The sequence below is a fragment of the Cebidichthys violaceus genome, unplaced genomic scaffold (assembly GCF_023349555.1).
Source record: "Cebidichthys violaceus isolate CVI_PGR_0920_01 unplaced genomic scaffold, fCebVio1.0.p SCAF_98, whole genome shotgun sequence".
Classification (NCBI taxonomy): domain Eukaryota; kingdom Metazoa; phylum Chordata; class Actinopteri; order Perciformes; family Stichaeidae; genus Cebidichthys; species Cebidichthys violaceus.
The window spans coordinates 525,971-548,248 of NW_027176984.1; the positions used below are offsets into that span (position 1 = coordinate 525,971).

General features: G+C 45.3%; 1 protein-coding gene across 1 annotated transcript; it reads right to left on the bottom strand.

Annotated features, from left to right (window-relative positions):
* Window positions 1–12,959: 12,959 nt before the first annotated feature.
* On the bottom strand, window positions 12,960–22,234 carry LOC137868126 (scavenger receptor cysteine-rich type 1 protein M130-like). Its single transcript, XM_068704670.1, has 7 exons — window positions 22,184–22,234; window positions 21,958–22,050; window positions 21,348–21,357; window positions 17,664–17,978; window positions 17,289–17,570; window positions 13,234–13,249; window positions 12,960–13,041 (listed from the first exon to the last, which is right to left on the bottom strand). The coding sequence occupies exons 1-7, from the start codon at window positions 22,232–22,234 to the stop codon at window positions 12,960–12,962; spliced, it is 849 nt and encodes a 282-aa protein (XP_068560771.1).
* Between the last annotated feature and the right edge of the window lie 44 nt (window positions 22,235–22,278).

The window sequence follows — 22,278 nt, forward strand, 5'->3', positions numbered from 1 at the left end:
CATAGTAGGACCCTTGCCTGCTTTTGCATTAAACTCTGACACTACACTGTATATAGACTCATGATGCCCCGGGTTCAGTAAGATGACTGATGTCTGTTCAGTTCTAGATTCGTAGAGGCTCACACCAGCATCACATGCAGGGAAACTATGCCACATTTGCGGGTACTGTATCTCTATGAGCCAGGAGTTAAACTTCTCGGGCCAACCCAGCCATTTTACAAGGACCATTTTTTTACCCTTAGCCCCTTTTCTAGATAATATTTTTTTCTATTTTAAACACCTTGTTTTTACCGATAATCAGTTTTTGTAGCTCGTTCTCATAAAATGTCCCTTTCACAGTCTCTCCCGTGCAATCTGATAATTTAGAAACAGGCGGCTCTCTGGCTATGCGCTTCGCTATTGTAAAATGCTCATCAGTAAATGTTTGCTTATAGCCTTTCCTAAAGACTCCTCTGAGTTTTGATATTCTCACTGTGTCTCCCTGGTTAAATTTAAAGAGCACAGTCTTCTGAGGCTTACCCTTGTACAAGTGTTTGAAGACAAGTTTTTCATTGTCTTTATTTACAGCCGAGGGATGCATCTTTATCGATCTATGATATGTGTTGTTATAGGCATTAATCAGATCCTGAACCACATCCACATATCTGAGTGAATTAACAGAAGTCAAATATCTCCACATACGCGTCTTGAATGTTCTGTGAAAGCGCTCCACTACGCTGGCCTTAGTCTCATTCGATGTTGAAAAATGCGTAATTTTATACTGGGTCAATAGATGCTGAAACTGTTTATTATAAAACTCTGTGCCATCATCTGTTTGAAGTTTCACCGGGACACGCCCCTCACTCAGAATGTCTTTAATAGCCTTTGTAACAGAGGGACCAGACATCTAACCCATGCATATTTAGAAAATACATCGATGCACATTAATAAATATCGCACCTGGTCGTTTTCTGCTGCATATTCACCCATATCAACTAGATCGATCTGAAATTGCTTGTCCAAATACCACTGACCAAAACCCTATTCCTAGGAAAATGTACGGCCGCTCTGGCATGAAGTGTGTACACATCTTGCGCTAATAAAAATCTGTTAACCACTGCCAGTGAGGGAGTCACTCCAGTGCTTTCTCTGACGGCATTATGAAGTTTAGAGATGCTGCCTAGACCTCCTGGATGAGATGGATCATAATAAATCTGTTGTAGTGTACTCTCCATGTTAGCCTCCAATGTGTAAATGACAACACCTGTTACAACATATTTTATTCGGTAATCTTGTACAAAACATCCCCCCACACACAGTGGCCCCATTGTACAAAATACAAACTAAATGACACACCTCTAAAATAGTAAAAAAAAGGATCACTAGTTTTATTTTTTATTTTACACACCCCTTCCAGTATCTGCCCATCCTTTGTAGCTGTGCTAATCTGGTATCATCCTCACCGATCAGCTCCTCATACATTATTGTAATATCATCGTAGACACTATTAACTTTTTTCAGCTCGTGTACCACACTCTCTGCAACCCCATGGATGCGGTCAAGGCCTGCATGGACACCCACGGCATGCAGATAATGGTGTACGCCTGGTATAAACCGAGCGGTCCATAGTCGATCCTTCAGCCGCTCAAAGTGGTGTTCATAGTACCCCTCGGTGAGGGGCCACAAACATTCGTGGTGTTTCTGGCTGGGATGATCAACCTGACACCCAATGCATATCTCCTCCCTGAATTTGTTCAGAACTTTGTCCAACAAATATATAACACTAGTTTTAACCTCCTTTAGGAACACATCACATGCTGCAGCAGCTGGCCAATGTTCATCCACATCCTCATCATCCAGGTGCATGTCGATGAGGGGGCTTGATGCTGATGCATGGGTACTGCTCATCAGAGGTGGAGAAGGTGGGGGTGATGCCGAAGGGGTGGAGATCAATAGAGCTGGAGGAGGGGGTGATGCGTGTGAGCAGTATGGGGGTAGAGACGTGGTGTCAGCGAGGGGGTTTGACACCGAGCGGATCCTGATCCCTTGATATGGAGGAGGGGGAGTGCCACACCCGTATGTGGGGGGAGACATGGGGGCCATGTCTGCAGTTGAGGCAAGTGGGGTGTAGAGCAGCATGGGTGACTGAGGCGTAGAAGGATGAGTTGATGGTGGAGACATCGAGGGGGGTGACCAGTTGTCAGGTGATATGGGGTTATCAGTAACTGATTCAAAATCTGGAAAAAAACAATAAGGCTTTTAGTACAATGTAGAAAATAACACATTTTATAAAAATATGATGATGATAATGAATATAACCTACCTATCAATCACTGTTTGAGGTATCACAGGGTGCTGCCTTATTGGCTACACAAGGTAGCAGGTAAAACAAAAGGCGTAGTGCTCGATGTGCTGTCGAAAACAAGACGCTTTCTAACATCCTCATAAGCCGAGTGGACTCTGTCTCTTGTGATTGTTTCGTCAATGTTGCTAAACACCTTTTGCATAGCCTCCCAGTCACACCACTGGATAAAGAAAACAATTTTAAACCACAAATCAAAATCGTCTGTGCGCTGGTGCAGACGATGTCCTCCATATCCACGTGATGCAAACATACTCTCACGGTCTTCACAGGTACTCAGAAAAAATAAAATCATCTGCTTGTCTTAATTGCTTTGTTATCACGTGATGCATTTTAGGCCCTGTAACACTGGCCTACTGAGATGCATAAATCGGCTCTGAAGCAGCAGCATCTTGATCAAGGGCCACACCGACATCAGTACGAAACTGTTTCCAGTCTTTTACAGACATGTTCACATTCACACTCCAATCCGATACAACCACCACCTCAGAATCCACACATGCTCTTGCACTGATATGTGCGTCAAATGTCACTTTCCCATCCACATACCCCACTGTGTAAACATACCCATTGGACCCCCTCAGCCACTATCTCTAACAACCCTCTCTTCTCTGAAGTAAGGCCTCCCGTTCGTCGCTTCTTTTGCTGTGGAGCATCCACAGCAACAGCGTTAGGCATGCTATCTGTAGACATATCTATAGCACCGCTGACAGCAGGAGACTGATCCATATATTTGTGGAATGAACTGCTTGAGAGGTAGACAAGCTAGTTGGAGCACAGCCAAAAAAAGATCCGCAGCCAAAGTGGTTGAACTGAGAGAGTATGTGTTCCTCCAAAACTCCAGAGTCAAATTCAATGTGTATATATACATTCCCCTTCAAATAACACACACCCCTATATACGCCCCCTACACACAACCCTTGTCACGCCTCTACGGACACATGCACTCTCATGCATGCGTAAAAACGATCAGTTTTAAATTTACATTTTTTTTATTATCAGAGCTCTGTCTCTAAGTCCCTGTCTTTTATACACTGTGACGAACGAAATTTCCGAATGTAACTACGGTTCTATGAATCCTGGATGACCGCCAGAGGCAGTGTTTAACACTGGATATCTTCTGTCTCGCGCATGCGTAGGTCGAGTCTTTATATCAACAAAGTCACCTGTGACCTCGGATGACCCCCGTCGTCTATAAGTACCGGTGTCATCCTGAGATCAGTCCTACGAAATCTTCTCGCGAGCTCACGGGATTCCGAGTGGCCAAGAACTCTGGCGGTCATCCAGGATTCATAGAACCGTAGTTACTATCTTAACTTTCGTTCTATTTCATCCTTACTGACCGCCAGAGGCAGTGTTTAACACTGGATGACTTATATCAACAGAGTCACGAGGAAGCACAAGTACCTACCTCATATAGCTCAGGCAGTGGAACTTGGCCAAAAAACCCTCCCCAGTGGGTGAGGGGTGGCAACGTTGACTCTGTAGTGTTTGGTAAATGTGCTCAGAGATGGCCATGAGGCCGCAGCACATATATCCTCCACAGGCACACCTCTCAGGGCTGCCCATGATGTGGAGACACTCCTGGTAGAGTGGCCCTTCACTCCGGATGGGAGAGCACGGTTGCTCGCCTTGTATGCGTAGGCAATGGCCTCCACTATCCAGTGGGACAGGCGCTGTTTTGAAAGAGCACAGCCCTTCTTAGGCCCACCATAACAGACAAAGAGCTGCTCCGACCGCCGTATGCACACGGTGGCTTCCACATAAGCTCTGAGGGCCCGCACTAAGCACAGCAGCCTTGACCTCTCCTCTCCTGATGGGGGGTCAAACTGTGCAAGCTGGATAGGCTGGTTGATATGCAAGCGTGTCAGCACCTTTGGGAGAAACGCTGCATTAGGCCTCTTCTTAGGAAGAGGGACACCACTCTGTGGCTCCCCACTGTGTCATTGTTGATCAGATGGTGCTCTGGCATTCAGGATAGTTCTTCTGACTGGTTCTATGCAGCCAGTCAGCAGCCGGTCGGGCCCTCCAGCGGCCAGACCCATAGTTGGAGGCGGCTGGGATCGGGATGCCAAATCCGGCCTCCTAGTTGCGACAGGAGGTCCCTCCTGTCGGGGAGGCACCAGGGTGTCCTGCAGCAGAGTCTGTGCAGTAGGGAGAACCAAGTCCTGGCTGACCACAGGGGGGCCACTAGCAAGAGTCTGCGGCCCTGTTGAAGAACTCTGAGAAGCGTTGGCAAAATCAGAGGGAACGGTGGAAAGGCATAAAGAAGCCCTTCTTGCCACGTGTGAGCCAGGGCATCCTGACCCAGAGGACTGGTCCTCTCCGTCAGGGAGAACCAGTGGGGACAGTGGGTCGACGTCTCCAAGGCAAAGAGATCCACCTCTGCTCTGCCGAAGAGACCCCAGATGTTCTGTACCACATCTGGATGAAGCCGCCACTCCCCCGGTGGAGGCTTGTACGGGACATACGGGACAGGAAATCTGTATTGGTCATCAATAGTCAGCGGTCTCAGTCTGTCAGTCAGTTTTTGTTCAGGTTTTTTTCTTCTTCTTTTTCTACTGTCAGGCTTTGACAATGTGTAAACTTTATTTTTAATTGCTTGTACTCTTTTGTTAAAGAGATATCCTTATTATTGGGCTGCTTGTCACACAGTTATAAACGTCCTCTTTGTTTCAACCGACTGTTTTCCACACCAGAGGCTTATTAATCTTTACACAGGGTTTTTTATAGGGAATTTTGTCTCTTCCCTTTATCAGTCTCTCCTTTACGGTAACTTTGTCAGTAATGTCAGTATGATTGCAGTCATTCACGGCTGTGTACCAAATACAAGTTTCAAAACTGTATTATTATTTATTGTCTATTAGTTAGATATTGCTTTTCCTGCTCATTAGATTTCTGCACAAAAATTCTGAGTCTCTTGTCAGCGTAGTTTCCTGCCTTAGACAGAAACCACTCTTAACAAATTCCCTGTAATCTAGTTTAACATATGTAAATCTATGCCAGTCCTTGTTTACTTCTCTTGAGCTCAAGAGTTAGTTTATTAGGACCTACTTATCTCACTCCTACTAGAGTTCTTCACCCTTTTTTACAGAAATTGCTTTATCATTAGCACACAAAAAAATCTCTTGAGCTTGAGAGATTCACGGAGCGCTCCGAGTTTTAGCTTATCCACATAGCCAGGTGTCCGGCCAATACATTGCCGCACATGCCTTCGATACAGAGAGCTCTCTTTTTTCAGCTGGAGATCAAATTGAATCACTTTAACACATTTTTGTTTTGTTCTTTTTATCCGCTAACACCAATTGGCCTCTCTCCTCCTCAGCCAAAGAGTGTGGATTCCGTTGAGGGGACCCCAGACACCCACATTCTATCACACAAGCGAGAATCACGCTATACAAAAAATAAAGAATGAGATATAAAATCTCCTACCTGATATGTGGCCTCTAGCGTGATTGTCGGTTGGCTGAAGAAGTGGAGATGCCTCGGCCTCGACTCGAACACACGTTGGGCGCCATTATATAGAAGCGAAAATGAAGAGAAGAGACGGAGTTCTTGGAGTAGCAACCAGCGGGAAGTGTTTTAATGAGCACAAGGCAACATTCAACAAAGTCCAACGTATCAGTTATTACAGCTTACCCTTATAGTCTAATTCACCCCCCTTAAGTCACTTTCTACCAATCAGATCAGTTGGCCGAATCACATAAACAAAGCATTCTTGGCATCCCTTGCCTAATACCTAGCTTGGTCATGTTCTTTCGAGACCATTATATCAAAACATGTTGACAGGACGTTCTGTTCGTTAGCCGGGAAATATTTGGGAGTTCCCGGACGCCACGACCTATCACTCTCAGGCCGCTGGCACTCATACTTTCTAAGAAACATTTGTTTATTCAACTGGATTGAGAAATCAGAATCAGACCGTGGCTTTAGTTTAATTCTAAGTTATATGATGATTTTCTTCAACAGTACCCCCTTGATGGTTTATGTGGAACACAGCAGAGGTGTTGTCCGACCGGACAAGCACATGCTTTCCCCTCAAGTTTGGCAGAAAATGTTTGAGCGCTAGGTGCACAGCCCGTAGCTCTAGAACATTGACATGCTCCATGCGGTCTTGAGCAGACTACTGCCCTCGAGCAGTCCTGTTCTGCCACACTGCACCCCATCCTGAGAGGCAGGCATCTGTTGTGACCACCTCTCAGCGGAATGGGACCAAGCCCATGGGGACACCGTTTGCAAGATATGCTCTCTCCCTCCAAATGAAGGCTGTTCAGCCATCTCTGCAGGGGGCGCAGTGACAGCAAACCTAAGTCCTGAGGCAGCTGTCAGTTTACCCAATAGGCGGAGAAAAATAATGTAAGGCAACCGCCTGCCCCCCCGGAAGGAGGAGAGACTGTGGAGGATGTCGTCCACACGCTGGGTTGACGGACAGGCACTCATAGTGGCTGCATCCAGGGCCACACCACTGAAGGTTATGCTCTGGGAAGGGGTCAGGGAGCTCTTTTCCATGTTCACCTTGAGGCCCCACCGGGCCACGTGAGAGAGGAGGAGAGCAGTGTCCTGTGCTGCCTGAAGACGGGATGGTGCACAGATCAGCCAGCCGTACGGCAGTATTTTCATGCCCTGTGATTGCAGGGGGGAAAGGGCAGCAGCAATGCACCTTGTGAACACCCGTGGGGAGAGGGAGAGTCCGAATGGGAGCACCCTGAACTAGAAGTGACGGCCTTGAAAGGCGAAACGCAGAAACTGCCTGTGGTGAGGTACAATGGGAACGTGGAAATAGGCATCCTTCAGGTCGACAGACGTGAACCACTCTCCCTTGGAAACAGCCCAAAGGACGTCTGCTGTGCTCAGCATGTGCAATGGTAATACCTTCAGGAACTTGTTGAGTCCCCTCAGGTCGAGGACTGGGCGCAGTCCGCCGCCTATCTTTTTTACAAGAAAGTAAGTTGAGTAGAACCCCCCGGGTTGTGACAGGGGGTCCACCCTCTCAATTGCACCCTTGGCCAAGAGCGCGGCCAACTCCTGGTAAAGGGCTAGGGATTTTGCCAGGTCGGTGATGCTGGTCATTTTGACCCGGCTGGAGGCTGGGGGCTGGCTGAGAGAAAAAAACGACGGCCAGAGACGATGTCTCCGGGTTCGGAGGTTGTCCGAACCCGGAACTCCGGGTCCGTCGTTCGGAGGTTGTCTGGGGGGGACGTAAGTAGGGTTGTCTGGGTAGCGAGCCGGCCTCCCAGCGAGACGCTGGGGCCTGTGATGGCTACTGGTGTGAGCTGGGGGCTGAGCACAGCCTCGGGGGGCCGAAGTGGGACCCCTAGGTCTGCGGGGTGCGGGGTGTGGGCATGTCTCTGCGAAGGCCAGAGAACTGCTGCCTGGTCTGGCTAGCTTCAACAGTCCGCTAAAGCGCCTGTATAGCAGATGCCCCGAACAGCTCACCAGGTTCTACTGGGACAGTACGGAGGATCCTCCTACATGTCTCCGATAGGGGAGACTGCGCTAGCCAAACCTGGCGGCGAATCTGGACCAGGGTGGACATCAGACGTCCAAGTTCCCTTGACATGAGCGCAAACGCTCATGTCAAAATCACTGAGGCTGGTGGCGGAAGCTTTTCGACGCTTCCGCGTCCTAGGTTTGGCTACTCTCAGCTTCTGCAGAGAAGCTGAGAGGGCAAGCATGAGGTGGGAGAGGGAGTTGCCAATACGGCCCATGCACGCTGCTGTGTCATAAGCCCTGGATAGCAGGTCATCCGTGACCCGACATTGGGGTCGAGGGCACCTGGCATCGGACCTCAGGGTCTTCTCAGGGAGACTATGAGGGCCGCAATAGTCAGCTCACCGGCTGGCATACGGGCAAGGCCAAATTTTGCCGCGTCCTGCATGGCCGCCAGGGTTCGTCCATCCAATGTAAGACGGGACAGAGTCCCCGTGTCTCTCCAGCATGCATGCAGCTCCCTCAGATATTCTTCGGAGAGAGGAACAGAGAAGGTGGTGGGGGCAGGAACGCCCCTGAAGAAGGCACTCGCAGGCGGAGGTTCCGGCTGCTGTGTATCTAACTGCAGGCGTGCTAGTGCCATGCGAATGACAGACCCCATGGAGCTATCGACTGCCCCCTCTGAAAAACTCTGAGCTGAAGAACTGGAGCCAGGCCCCGAAGCATGGGAGGGCCGACCTTCACTGTACTAAGTAAAGAGATTGGCTGACGCTGCCAGTGAGATAACGTCCTCTTCTGGACCAAGCTCAGCCGTGGATGGATCTGGTGCTTCAGACCCCCCTGCACTAGGGTGGAGGGTCAGGAGAAGCGACTTCATTTGGGCAAGCTCAGCAGTCAGCAGATCCACTCTAGAAGACAGCCTGCTGGGCTTAGCCCTCTTGGAGGGAGCCCCTTCTGCCTCTGTGGCCCAGCGTTTGGAATGGGTAGGTTGGGCTGGATTCAGCTGTCCTTACAGGGGGAGGTCGCCCTCATCCATCAGGTGTTCCACCTCGGCGAGCCTAGCAGCCCTTACTACTCGAGGCATGATGCCACAGTTCATGCATGAGTTCTCCGAGAGGCCCTCTCTCAGATGCTCGAGGCCAAGGCAAGAGGGGCAGAGGTCATGGCCGTCCTCCGGCTGAAGAGGAGCCATACAGGTTCCTCCAATTCTCGAGGAACCCTTGTCCCACTAGTTGGTGTGGGCTGCTAAGTCAGTTTGAGCGGGAGCGCTCTGCTGACAAGAACAGGCAGGGGACAGTCAGTGAGAGGGGAGTAAGGACACTCTCCATTAGGACAGTCGTCGCAGATATTGGTGTCCCACCAGTTAGCCTGAGTGGGAGCACTCTGCTACTGGGAAAAACAGGCCCAAAAAATAGAAAAGAACAGTCCCAACAGTGAGAGGGGAGCGAGGACACTCTCTTCACTAGGATATTTGCTGCAGATATTGGTGTCCCACCAGTTAGCCTGAGCGAGAGCACTCTGCTAACTTTGATAGCCGTAATGTTTACAAAACCAATGGACACCATCCGAGTATTAGCTTAGTCTAGTTAGCACCAAGTTAGCCGGAGCCTGCCCCGTTTCTAGGCAGGGAAGTCGTTCGCACCTAACACAGTGGTCACTCCGTCGGCTGTCCCACCTGCAAGGATATACGTTCCTTTTTGAGGTGCTGGAACAAAACCTTCGATCTTTTATCTCACCCCGTAGCTAAATCATTAGGATTTCGGATTAATTGTCTTCTTGAAATTCTTTTACGGCTAAAGCCCTAGGCGTTCTCAATGGGATGCAACCCTAGCACCCTGTATGTAATAGTTATGTACTTCGTCTGTACTTTACTATTGCCTATTGTGAACATTCTCACCATTTTATGACTAACACTGCCAAGTCTTCACTCAGGGTACTTACCTTAAGCTCCTCTGCATGCTTCAGTCGTCACTTCTGGTCACACCACCAACGGACAGGGGAAGAGGGTTAAATTGTTTTAAAGGACCAGAATACGTTGTTTGGTTTCAGTCTCTTACTAAATGTAAGGCCGGATTTTTATTTAGGTTTTTCTCACAACAATCTCATACAACAATTTCAAGTCAATGAAACAGTTTCTGTGGTACAAGAAATAAACACTCCTTCTATACAGAGTTTTCCTCTTTATCAGTTCTCACTGATTTTGCTATGAGGAATAATCCAGTCACTTTCTAAGGGGGTAAGACCCCTAAGTCCAGTTGGGGGGAAAAAAGCCCAAACTCACAGATTCTCTGCTCCTTTTTATGCTGCTAAAAAGCTCCACCTCCTTCAGGCTAATGAGTAACTCACACACAAGTCCTCCCCTCTTTTAGAGCTAACACAGAATGTAACTGGTTTGATCCTGTTCACAAGAGGAAGCATACGTTTTAGAGTGACTATTCTAATAAAGACACATATACAGTTTATGTGGTTCATCACATCTATCAAAAAGTAAAGCAAGTTATAGGTTTAATCATTTCTATCAAAAAGTAAAAATGTTTATAGGTTCAATGGTCATATGTTGATTGAAAAGGTTTACAGGTTATAACAGTTATACTTTTATACTTTAATACTTTTCTACGATCTCTCAACAGCTTCTACTACCATGGTAGCTAGCCTGCGTAGCGAGAAGATGAAAAAGGACTGATCTCAGGATGACACCGGAATTTATAGACGACGGGGTCATCCGAGGTCACAGGTGACTTTGTTAATATAAAGACTCGACCTGTTCATGCGCGAGACAGAAGATATCCAGTGTTAAACACTGCTTCTGGTGGTCTGTAAGGATGAAATAGAACAGCTTTCTCACATGGTAGAGTGAAGGTTTGGACCAGTTTCAACCATCTTCTTGGTTGATTCATATGTGATTGTGTGGCTGTGTGGCTGTCTGCCCAGGTGTGCACCTCTTTGAAGTGAATGTGATATCTGTCTTCAAAAACCATCTGTGATTAGCAAGGTCATATGAAATTGAAGGCTAAATGCAAACAGGTGCACAGTCATGGAAAAGTACAAGCATTATGCAAATATCATTCTGTGTTTTTCCAACAACGCATCATAATGTAACTGAACGGAATCTTTGCTCTCCTGTCAATTTAAACACGGGTCTTTTTTTTACAATGTAGATGGGTGAACAGAAAGCATAAATGCTGTAAAAGTGTAATTAAAGTGCTGCTTTAGCCTTCAGACCTCCTCTCCTCTCTGCTCCCTTTGAAGAGAGAAGAAGAAAGAGCTCTGTACTGCTTCAGCCCCACCTCTTCTCTCTGTGTCTGGAGCGAGAGAGAGAAGAAGAAAAAGGACTCCTGCCGGCTTCACTTTCCTCCAACATTTATAACAAACTCACACATTTTGACAACTGCACACCTTTATCTGCTGTCACAGCCCGGCTCACAAACTGAGAGCAAACAGAGAGACAAGCGAGCTGGCTGCTAACAAAAGCATTTTATGAAGTTATTAACAAATGCTAAAGGTAAGTGTGAGTTGTCAGTTCTGAAGTGCATGTATGACGTGTGTGGCAGTTCTAAACCCAAAAAACAGTGTGATGCTGGTGGCTTAAAGTACTTTGTTAAAGCAGTACTAGTACTAAATGTATCTGTGCAATACAAGTATATGTGTTTAGTTTTACGTATGTGTTCATATTTTATTCAGATTGTTTGATTAGGAAAATATTTTGTATCAAAATCCTTTTAGCACGAAAGTAATCAAAATACTTAAATGCAAAAATAAGCAAAGTTCTTATGAAATGAGAAAAATCCTTATTTACAGAATTATGCTAAATTCTTACGAAATATGCAAAATGCTTATTAATAAGAAAACTAAATAAACTTATGAAATAAGAAAAACCCATAATTACAACATTCTTATTAATAAGCAAAGTCTTTAGTTACATAATATTGTAAATTCATGAAGTACAAACTAAGATAAATTTGAATGAAAAAGGTAATTTTGTGAATTCCAAAATCAAGTGAAACGGTCATGATTTAAGCAAAATCTTTGATTAGAATTTTTTTAAATCCTTAATTACAAAATTAACTCAATTTATGAAGAACAGAAATTAGCTAAGTTATTGTGAAATAAGCAAAATCCTTAATTATAAAAAAACAAGCTAAATCCATGACAAAGTTTTTATGAAATAAGCAAAATCCTTAACTATAACACAAATTGTAAATTCTTGATTGCAACATTATTTACTCATTTATTCATGAAGTACAAAATAAGAAAAATTCTTATGAAATAAGTAAAATCCTAAATTACAAAATTAACCAAAATGCATGTTTTAAGTAAAACCCTCTAATTATAAAAAACAAGCAAAATCTAAAATTACAATTGTCTTATGATGCAAGCAAAGTCCTTAATTATAAAAAAAAATAATCAAAATCCTTAATAACATTCTAATGAAATAGGAATTGCCTTAATTATGAAAAAAATAAGTAAAATCCTTAATTATAAAATGAAGTAAAATCATGAAGTACAACAATGAGCAAAATAGTAACATTTATGAAAGACAAATAAATGAAGTTTTAGGGGCTGATCACAGCGGGACGTTGTTCATATTTGTAGTATTATGAATATCTTTTAGCTAAATGTTGTCCTGCTGCCAAAATCTTGCTCACTACAATAAGTGAAGTCATGAATTCATTATATTTTTTAAAGGACAAACACCAACAGATTGTCAACATTGATTATCGTTCTACAGAATGTAGAAGACGTAAGTCAATGTTTCATGTTTATTCTAATATATCACATTAACATTGTTCCTGATAGTCTTTGGTTTCTGCTTGGACTCTGGTAAACCTGCTCTCAAGTCTAGTTTTAAATGAAACTTTATATCTGTGAGGTGTCTTTAAAGATTCACGTCTTCAGCAGGAACCAATGGGCTTGGAGCTGAGAGCCACAGACAGGAAGTCAGAAGGTATGGAGAGACCAACACATTGTTGAGAGTAAGAAAGACAGTCTATAATAATGTGATATCATATTCAGCCTTCTTGTTTCAAGGGAACATGCGTATCAAAGGGAGCTGATGGTGGTTGTGTGTTAGAAATCATCTGGATGTGAGATGAGCTCCTTGGAGGAGCTACTCTGCTCCCTGAGCTCCTTAGAGGAGCTACTCTGCTCCCTGAGCTCCTTCTTCTTCAGCTGCAGGAACACCCAGGTTCTAATGATCCAGCTCAGTGTTCTTCTGTCTGCATGGCATCCGCCCCCTGTTTGCCTGGAGAGACATGACAGCACAGTCCTGTCTTCAGTTCACTAAACACAGAGCGAGAGCTTCATTTCAGTCGCTGGTCTAAACAACAGACGTGTGTCAGTACCTTACAGTAGGAGTAAAGGGCAACGTTCACCACCAGCAGAGTCAGCGGCAGGACGACCGCTTTGATGATCAGAGGTGTTGGATCTGAACAAACACATGGACAGTCATCACATCACACGACATCATGAGTCCAACAGCTCCCATTGACCCTGAAACCTACAATCACTGACACGTATTACTCTCCATGTTTACTTCATGTTCACTGTTTGAACCACAGGCGTTATAGAAGAAGTGGACGTTGTCGTTGTGACGTCACTCATTGGTTTGTGGACTGTGGCCATTGCCATCTTGGTTTTTATAACCAGTAAACAGGAAGTGACCATATTTGGACTGGGGAGGAGTGACGTAGAAACGGCGTATACGTCTCTGGTAGAGACCTGTCAATCACTGTGTAGCCCCGCTCTAAAGCATACCCTGCTTTATGGTCTATTTGACTCTAAATGGACCATAATTTACTAAATGAACATCATGCCGTCACGTCAGAAGATGCTTCAGTTCTCAGAGAATCCTCAGTTATCCTGGTAACCAAACCTGCTCTGTCCTACAGTATATTGTTAGCTGTTGCCATTTATAGACTGTGTTTAGGTTTGGTTACTATATGACATGTGTAACACAATGACAGGAGTCACATTGTCATTCCAGAAACAACAACATGAATGGACTCTGTGGTCAGCTGATCATCTTCAGTCAGTTTGGACCAATCATCTTCAAACCTGCACGTAAACAGTCAGCTTACCTAAGACAGTGAGAGAGAGCAGACGGCTCTCAGAGGAGAAGGTATGATTAAAAATATAGAGGTGATAAACACAGCTGTAGCTTCCTTGGTGGGCGGGCCCTGCAGCAGGAAACAGGAAGTGGGCAGAGTGATTGACAGCTGGCTGGGTGTAGTTGTGTGCTGAGTTGGAGGAGGTGAATGTGAGCTGGAAGGAGCCTCCTGGGTACTGTGGCTGGATGGAGCAGAGGATGGTAAAGGTGGAGCGCCTGAGCGCCTGAGCCCCCTGCTGCTGGGCCTCAGAGACCCCGTACATTGAGGAGGACACAGTGATGATTGGCTGAAGCAGCAGGTCTGTAAACACAGAGAGATGATAAAAGTTCACATTTACCCTCTGTTGAACAAGATGGACCCTGAATGAGGACGTGATGTCACAGGTCAGACAGACAGACAGACAGACAGGTGTGTCCTGCCAGGTGGAGCTCAGCAGTCTATGGAGGCTTTGAAGCTTTCAGAAACAAGCCCACCTCTCTACATTTCAGTATGTCGTTGTCCTGGTTAAATGTACAGTTCAGTCCAATGGAAACCCACTGACTGTCACTGTGACAGAGGAAGGAACATACTGGAAAAATTGCTGTCAGAGATGATGTCATAGATGATGTCACTGATGGGCTTACCTGAGCATATGAGATCCACGATGGAGGAAGAGTAACCTGATGTTAAACAATCTCTCAGAGGAGATCCAGACTGATTACAGTGAGAGTTGATCATCCACACAGATCTCCATGAGGACTCCTCTCTCTGTCTAGTAGAAACAGCAGAGCCACAGTCCAGATCTCTACAGACAACAGCTGCTTTCTTCAGGGTCAAGTAAGAGTCATCTACTGGTCTCCAGTCTCCTTGATGTTTCACCTTCAGTGTTCCTGCACAGCGGTTGTCTCCTCCCACCAACCTGACAGGTTCTGAACAGAAACAAGAGAGTCGTCAGTAAAAGAACAAAGTGAGTTTCAGTCGAACAGAAATGAACCAGAACAAAGCTGCAGCTCCTCTTCTACCTGAGCAGGTGAGTCCAACAGCTTTGCCAGGTGAGCAGGTGTTTCTATCTGAGCCTGAGCTTCTACAGTCCAGGAGAGCAGACTCATGGCCTCCACACTGGAACTCTTTGGTCCACATTGGAGCCTCCACTTCTCCATAGAGCGCCCCCTGGAGGACTGAAGGAGCCCCACAGCCAAGCTCCCTACAGATCACCTCTGCATCCTGCTGATCAAAGTCATCTTCACACACTGAGGACCACAACTGGTTAGACTGGTTAGACTTCACCTCCAGTCTGCCTGAGCACAGACTAGTCCCATTCACCAGCCTGACAGAGTCTGGAGAGATGATGAGAGAAAAGACACTTCAGTGTTTGTGACAGATCTCCCTTTACTGTTCAACGAAGTTGATTTAGAGCTGCAGGATTATGATGAACATGTCATCAACAGGATCAGTGAAGGAAACACGTTTAAAAGACACAACTGCTGTCAAGTAGGCTTTAACGCTGTGAACTTTCCTCACATGCAGACAGAAGTGAAACATCAGGGCAAAAACATTGTGCAGCTTGACATCTATGAGGAGCAACATCAGAACATCAGAAGAGCTTTACTGAGAGCTAAATAGTATCAGTGTTCCACCTGGACAGCTTTGCTGCTGACAAAGAGATTCTCTCACTGCACATTTACATTGAGATCAAATCAAGGGAAACACCTGGCATGAATGAAGAGTTATGGGACTTACTGATGGAACACAAGTATCCACACCTCAGAAGATGTGCCTTGAACTTGATGAAGAAACATGTCTCCACTTCAGCAACACCAGGTGCTGAGCCAGTAGAGTTAAACATGCAGAAAAGTCACGTTTGAAAGCAGACAATGGAGAATCTAACGGTACACCGAATAAGGAAGAGACAGGTGAAGGCTCATGAAGGGATAGAGCACCTCAGAGAGTATTTTATACACAGATTCCCAGGATGTAGTCAGGGAGGGACTGGACCAAAACATAGGAATTAGATTGTCACATAGATGAAGCCCTGGTGTAAAAGTTAGGTATTAAAACAAGTTAGTTCCTAATAAAGTTGGATGAAATAACTCAGTAAGGAAATCAACCTGAAAGTAATTTAGTTTAAAAAAGAAAAAGTGGTTAACTGAGGGATTAAGATAATTTAGTCCTAATTAAAGTAGGATGTGAATACTTGAATAAGTAGTTGAAATAAACAGCTCTAAACAATATTGACAGCAAACAATGGGTTAAACTAAGTGAGAGTTAAAAAATAAAAAAACACTGATAGTGCCTTCAGTTTGAGCTTTGTTGTTTGATTGGTTACTCTAGATATCATTCAGCCTCACCTGCGGTAATTGGTTGTAGGTAAAGGAGAGACAGAGAGAGACAGAGAGAGAGAGAGAGAGAGAGAGAGAGAGAACAGGAGGAATGCAGAGACATGTGAGGGGAGGTAGCTTGGTGAATGTTTAGGTTAGATAAGGAAACTGTTAGCTGTGGACAGCACTGCTCATTTACTGCTTAATCTCAGTTGATTTAGCCGAGAGTTTTGTGAAAGGGTGTCTGTGAAGAGTAAAAGTTGCTGAGTCACTGGACCAGAGGACGCCATTGCTGACCAGAAAGGACTGTTGGTGTGTCCCTGAGGAGGACTTCACCGCCGTGGTCTTCACCTCCGCTGTCAACGTGTTTAATTTTTTGGACCACAAACTGTTTTCTCCAAGACTGACGCTGAACTGTGACTTTAGACTTTCTGTGTCTTTGCTCTGCTGAGGATAAGGATTCAGGAGGCATCACCGCACCCGAGCTCCACAGGCCTGCAACTTTCTTATTGTTGTGTGAGTGAGTGTGTGTGGGCCCATGTGTGTTTAAAGTTGAACTATTCTGTTATACACTGAGTTCTGCTGTAGTAAAGAAGTGAATAAAGGGAATAGGGGTTTTCACAATGACAGCTGAAGAAATTTAAGTTGTGTTGATGTAAGATAATTCAGTTTTGTATATTTGTCCAAACAATTTGTTTACTTATTAACTTTTGGTTTCATAATATTTCAGAAAGTACTATTTCTTATGTTAAAAGGTTTCTAATTTGTGTTATTGCTGTTTTGTTTCTTGTCCCCCAAAAGGGTAAATATGATTTGAACATTGTAAAAAGCAGTCAGTAAACCTTTATTTCCTTTTCATCCCAAAAAGTTGTCTGTGGTCAGTTATTTAAAATATAGTGTGGTCTCAGTGTTTAGCTCTATTGTTAAGTTTGACAGTTTAAGTTTATTAAGAGGGAAATATAAATAATCTAAATTTCACCCAAATCAGGTAAACCTTGGTGGTAGCTACCTTAGGATACCAAACACCCCATCATTCCAGTTTAAAGGGTAACTTAGGTCTACTCTCTATAGAGTGTTGGGGTGCTACATAGATGATGTCACTGATGGGCTTACCTGAGCAGATGAGATCCACGATGAAGGAAGAGGAACCTGATATTAAACACTCTCTCAGAGCAATTCCAGCCTGAACACAGTTAGAGAATATCTTCCACACAGATCTCTCTGAGGACTCCTCACTCCGTCTGATAGACACAGCAGAGCCACAGTCCAGATCTCTACAGAAAACAGCTGCTTCCTTCAGGGTCCAGTAATGAACATCTACTGGTCTCCAGTCTCCCAGTTTCACCTCCAGTGTTCCTGCACAGCGACTGTCTCCTCCCACCAACCTGACAGGTTCTGAACAGAAACAAGAGAGTCGTCAGTAAAAGAACAAAGTGAGTTTCAGTAGAACAGAAATGAACCAGATCAAAGCTGCAGCTCCTCTTCTACCTGAGCAGGTGAGTCCAACAGCTTTGCCAGGTGAGCAGGTGTTTCTATCTGAGCCTGAGCTTCTACAGTCCAGGAGAGCAGACTCATGGCCTCCACACTGGAACTCTTTGGTCCACATTGGAGCCTCCACTTCTCCATAGAGCGCCCCCTGGAGGACTGAAGGAGCCCCACAGCCAAGCTCCCTACAGACCACCTCTGCATCCTGCTGGTCAAAGTCATCTTCACACACTGAGGACCACCACTGGTTAGACTGGTTAGACTTCACCTCCAGTCTGCCTGAGCACAGACTAGTCCCATTCACCAGCCTGACAGAGTCTGGAGAGATGATAGAAGATGAAAGAGAGAGAGAAAAGACACCAGACACTAAATAACAAGATGTCATGAAACTCATTCAGAGACACAATTCAATAATACAATAAGTCAATAATATTTATAATAATAATAAGCAATAACCAGCTTGCTAACTTAGCTCAAAACACAAAGATCAAATGATCATAAAGTTAACATTTAGTCAGACTGGGAGGAGAATTCTTTTCATGTTTACTGAGATTCAAACAGCGTCTGTCTTGTCTGTAATGTGAGCGTGGTCTTACCAAAGTAGGGCACTTTGGAGCTGCATTACCAAACGGAGCACAGAAGCTAAGAGACGGATTAGTGCTACTGGGTTCATCATGTTGTGCTAACAAAGCGTTTTCCTCTACTTCCTTTATTATCATGTAGAATTCAGCAGCAAGCGTTGTGGTGGAAGATGTTCAACATGAAAGAAGGGAAGGATGTTGCCTTGAAGATTGTGAGTTGTGTTGGGACCAGGACTCTACAGAGAATGGTATTCTGGACTCACTTGGAGGAGAAGGGCTTTGAACACAGAGACGTACTGCTGCACATTGATGTAAGTTGCAGAGGAACATTGTTGTTGACATTCAGTGAGACTTTCTGAATCTTTCATTACATGCAGAAGATGCACAACTAGAGGACTACCAGTGGCTTTTAGATTCAGTGTTTGTGACAGATCTCCCTTTACTGTTCAACGAAGCTTATTTAGAGCTGCAGGATTATGATGAACTCATCAACAGGATCAGTGAAGGAAACACGTTTAAAAGACACAACTGCTGTCAAGTAGGCTTTAACGCTGTGAACTTTCCTCACATGCAGACAGAAGTGAAACATCAGGGCCAAGACATTGTGCAGCTTGACATCTATGAGGAGCAACATGAGAACATCAGAAGAGCTTTACTGAGAGCTAAATAGTATCAGTGTTCCACCTGGACAGCTTTGCTGCTGACAAAGAGATTCTCTCACTGCACATTTACATTGAGATCAAATCAAGGGAAACACCTGGCATGAATGAAGGGTTATGGGACTTACTGATGGAACACAAGTATCCACACCTCAGAAGATGTGCCTTGAACTTGATGAAGAAACATGTCTCCACTTCAGCAACACCAGGTGCTGAGCCAGTAGAATTAAACATGCAAAAAAGTCACATTTGGAAGCAGACAATGGAGAATCTAATGGTACACCGAATAAGGAATAGACAGATGAAGGCTCATGAAGGGATAGAGCCACCTCAGAGAGTGTTTTATACACAGATTCCCAGGATGTAGTCAGGGAGGGACTGGACCAAAACATAGAAAGTAGATTGGCACATAGATGATGTCACTGATGGGCTTACCTGAGCAGTTGAGATCCACGATGACGAAAGAGGAATCTGATGTTAAACACTCTCTAAGAGCAGATCCAGAGTGAAGACAACGAGAGTCGATCCTCCATACAGATCTCACTGAGGACTCCTTTCTCCGTCGGAAAGAAACAGCAGAGCCACAGTCCAGATCACTACAGGCAACATCTGCTTCATTCAGGCCCCAGACATAGTCATATACTGTTCTCCAGTCTCCCAGTTTCCCCTCCAGTGTTCCTGCACAGCGACTGTCTCCTCCCACCAACCTGACAGGTTCTGAACAGAAACAAGAGCGTCGTCAGTAAAAGAACAAAGTGAGTTTCAGTCGAACAGAAATGAACCAGATCAAAGCTGCAGCTCCTCTTTTACCTGAGCAGGTGAGTCCAACAGCTTTGCCAGGTGAGCAGGTGTTTCTATTTGAGCCTGAGCTTCTACAGTCCAGAAGAGCAGACTCATGGCCTCCACACTGGAACTCTTTGGTCCACATTGGAGCCTCCACTTCTTCATAGAGCGCTCCCTGGAGGACTGAAGGAGCCCCACAGCCAAGCTCCCTACAGACCACCTCTGCATCCTGCTGGTCAAAGTCATCTTCACACACTGAGGACCACCACTGGTTAGACTGGTTAGACTTCACCTCCAGTCTGCCTGAGCAGAGACTAGTCCCATTCACCAGCCTGACAGAGTCTGAAGAGATGATAGAAGATGAAAGAGAGAGAGAGAGAGAGAGAGAGAGAGAGAGAGAGAAGAGACACTAGACACTAGACACTAAATAACATTCTGACTTATTTTCCTGAGAAGAGCTGTGACCCAGAATGTAAATGTGTTCATAAAATGATCCCTAAAATGTAAAAGCGATGGGGGCTGGACTCTCTCCTTAAGGAGTGTCCAGGGTGAAGGACGGTGTGGAGATACTGACGAGCCCCCAGCTGAGCTGAGCTGCTCAAACTTGTGTACAGTGTGAGGAATTTTAAGTTTTAAAGCATTCCTAGTGCTGGATATTATACCTGTAAGAGCTCGCATCCAGTTTACGACTCTGGTGCTAGCCTACAGGGCAGTGAAAGGAACAGCTCCTTCCTATTTCCAGGCCATGGTCAAGCCCTACACCCCCGCCGGACCACTTTGCTCTGCTGCCTCGGGCCGATTGGTTGCCCCGTCGCTCAGAGGTCCTGGCGGCCGATCAACCCGGTCACGGCTGTTTTCTGTCCTGGTCCAACAGTGGTGGAATGAACTTCTCACTGACGTCAGGACAGCAGAGTCGCTGCCCATCTTTCGGCGCAGGCTGAAAACCCACCGCTTCAGGAAGTGCTACCCTGAGCCTGCCACTCAGCACTTATTGTATTCATACTAGCTTGTTGCACTTATTGTATTCGTATTACTTATAGCACTAACTGTTTTTCTTGTTTCTGCGCTGTACTTTGGCTCTGAGTTATGCTCTGCTTCATGCTCTTAGATGCTTGTTTGGAAAAGGAAATGTACTTATGACTTCTGGTGACTAGTAGTTCTTTTGATTACCAATGTTGAATGCACTTATTGTAAGTCTCTTTGGATAAATAATAATAAATAACTGTAATGTAATGTAATGTGTCACAGTGTGTTTACTTAGGAAGTGTTAAACCAAGGAGTGTGGTCATTGAATGTATATTGAGTGTCTGTGAGGGGGGTTTGAGGAATGTCAGAAGGTGTAAGTCTGCGGGGGAAGAGGGTAGTTCACTGAGGTGTCTGCCCAGGACAATGGATCAGGATCCAAGGAGGAGCTCATTGGACTGCAGCCAATCGTGGAGCTGATCGATAGGCTGAGGAATGTAACTTTGGGGGGACAAAGGAGCTGTTTGTCCCCCGGGAGAATCAGACTTCCTTCGTACCATGGGGCAGATACATCAATCTGTCCTGTGGTGTGAACGAGGTCTCATATTTCTTGAAATATTTTACTATCGATAGTGTAATTTGGTTTGTGATTGTTTTGGCTTCTGTTAACAATATTAAATACTTTTGATTTTGACCTGGACCTGCTGACTCCTGCCCTGCTTGCTGATGGAACAAAGAGTGCAAAAGGGGGGGGCTGCTGCTTCTTCTCCTAAGTGGCCTTCTTCTCCTGTATGGCCTTCTTCCCCTCTGTTTGAGAAATTTCTGAACATTACACCAGTAGGTCATTGGTGCCTGTTATGGTGGAAACCAAATAACCTGCTGGTGGAAACCAGTGAATAAGAAAGCTGTGAAGCTGAAGGAGGAATCCTTTCAGGCTGGTTGGTGGTTGGCCCAGAGGACTCCTGAAGCAGCAGACATGGAGGTTTCATATATAAAGATATCTTGGTGCATTCAGCACCTGATTTACTGAGGCAGCAGCTCATCAGACAAGTCTGCTGCCATTCTAGCCGGTGGTGTGTGTGTCAACCTGGATACATTACTGTCATAGATGATGTCACTGATGGGCTTACCTGAGCAGGTGAGATCCACGATGGAGTAAGAGTAGTCTGATGTTAAACAATCTCTCAGAGCAGATCCAGACTGAACACAGTAAAAGTTGATCCTCCACACAGATCTCTCTGAGGACTCCTCTCTCCGTCTGATAGAAACAGCAGAGCCACAGTCCAGATCTCTACAGACAACATCTGCTACCTTCAGGCTCCAGTCAAAGTCATCTACTGGTCTCCAGTCTCTTTGACGTTTCACCTCCAGTGTTCCTGCACAGTGACTGTCTCCTCCCACCAACCTGACATGTTCTGAACAGAAACAAGAGAGTCGTCAGTAAAGAAATACATTTAATTAATAAAATATCAAACTAAAACTTGACTGCTGATTCTGCTTCAATGGTTCTTTATTTCTCTTTTCTTTCTCTATTTACCTGTTGATGGGTGATTTCCTTCAGCCTGGAGTCCTGGAGAATCAGACACATATTTGCTGTTTTAAGTAAATGTAAAAAAACCGATACAAATATTT

Coding starts and splice junctions, on each gene's coding strand:
- LOC137868126 (XM_068704670.1), bottom strand. CDS start 22,234: ATGTGTCTGATTCTCCAGGACTCCAGGCTGAAGGAAATCACCCATCAA. Junction 22,051..22,183: donor AGGAAATCACCCATCAACAG/GTAAATAGAGAA, acceptor GAACATGTCAGG/TTGGTGGGAGGAGACAGTCA. Junction 17,571..17,663: donor TGTTGGACTCACCTGCTCAG/GTAGAAGAGGAG, acceptor GTTTCTGTTCAG/AACCTGTCAGGTTGGTGGGA.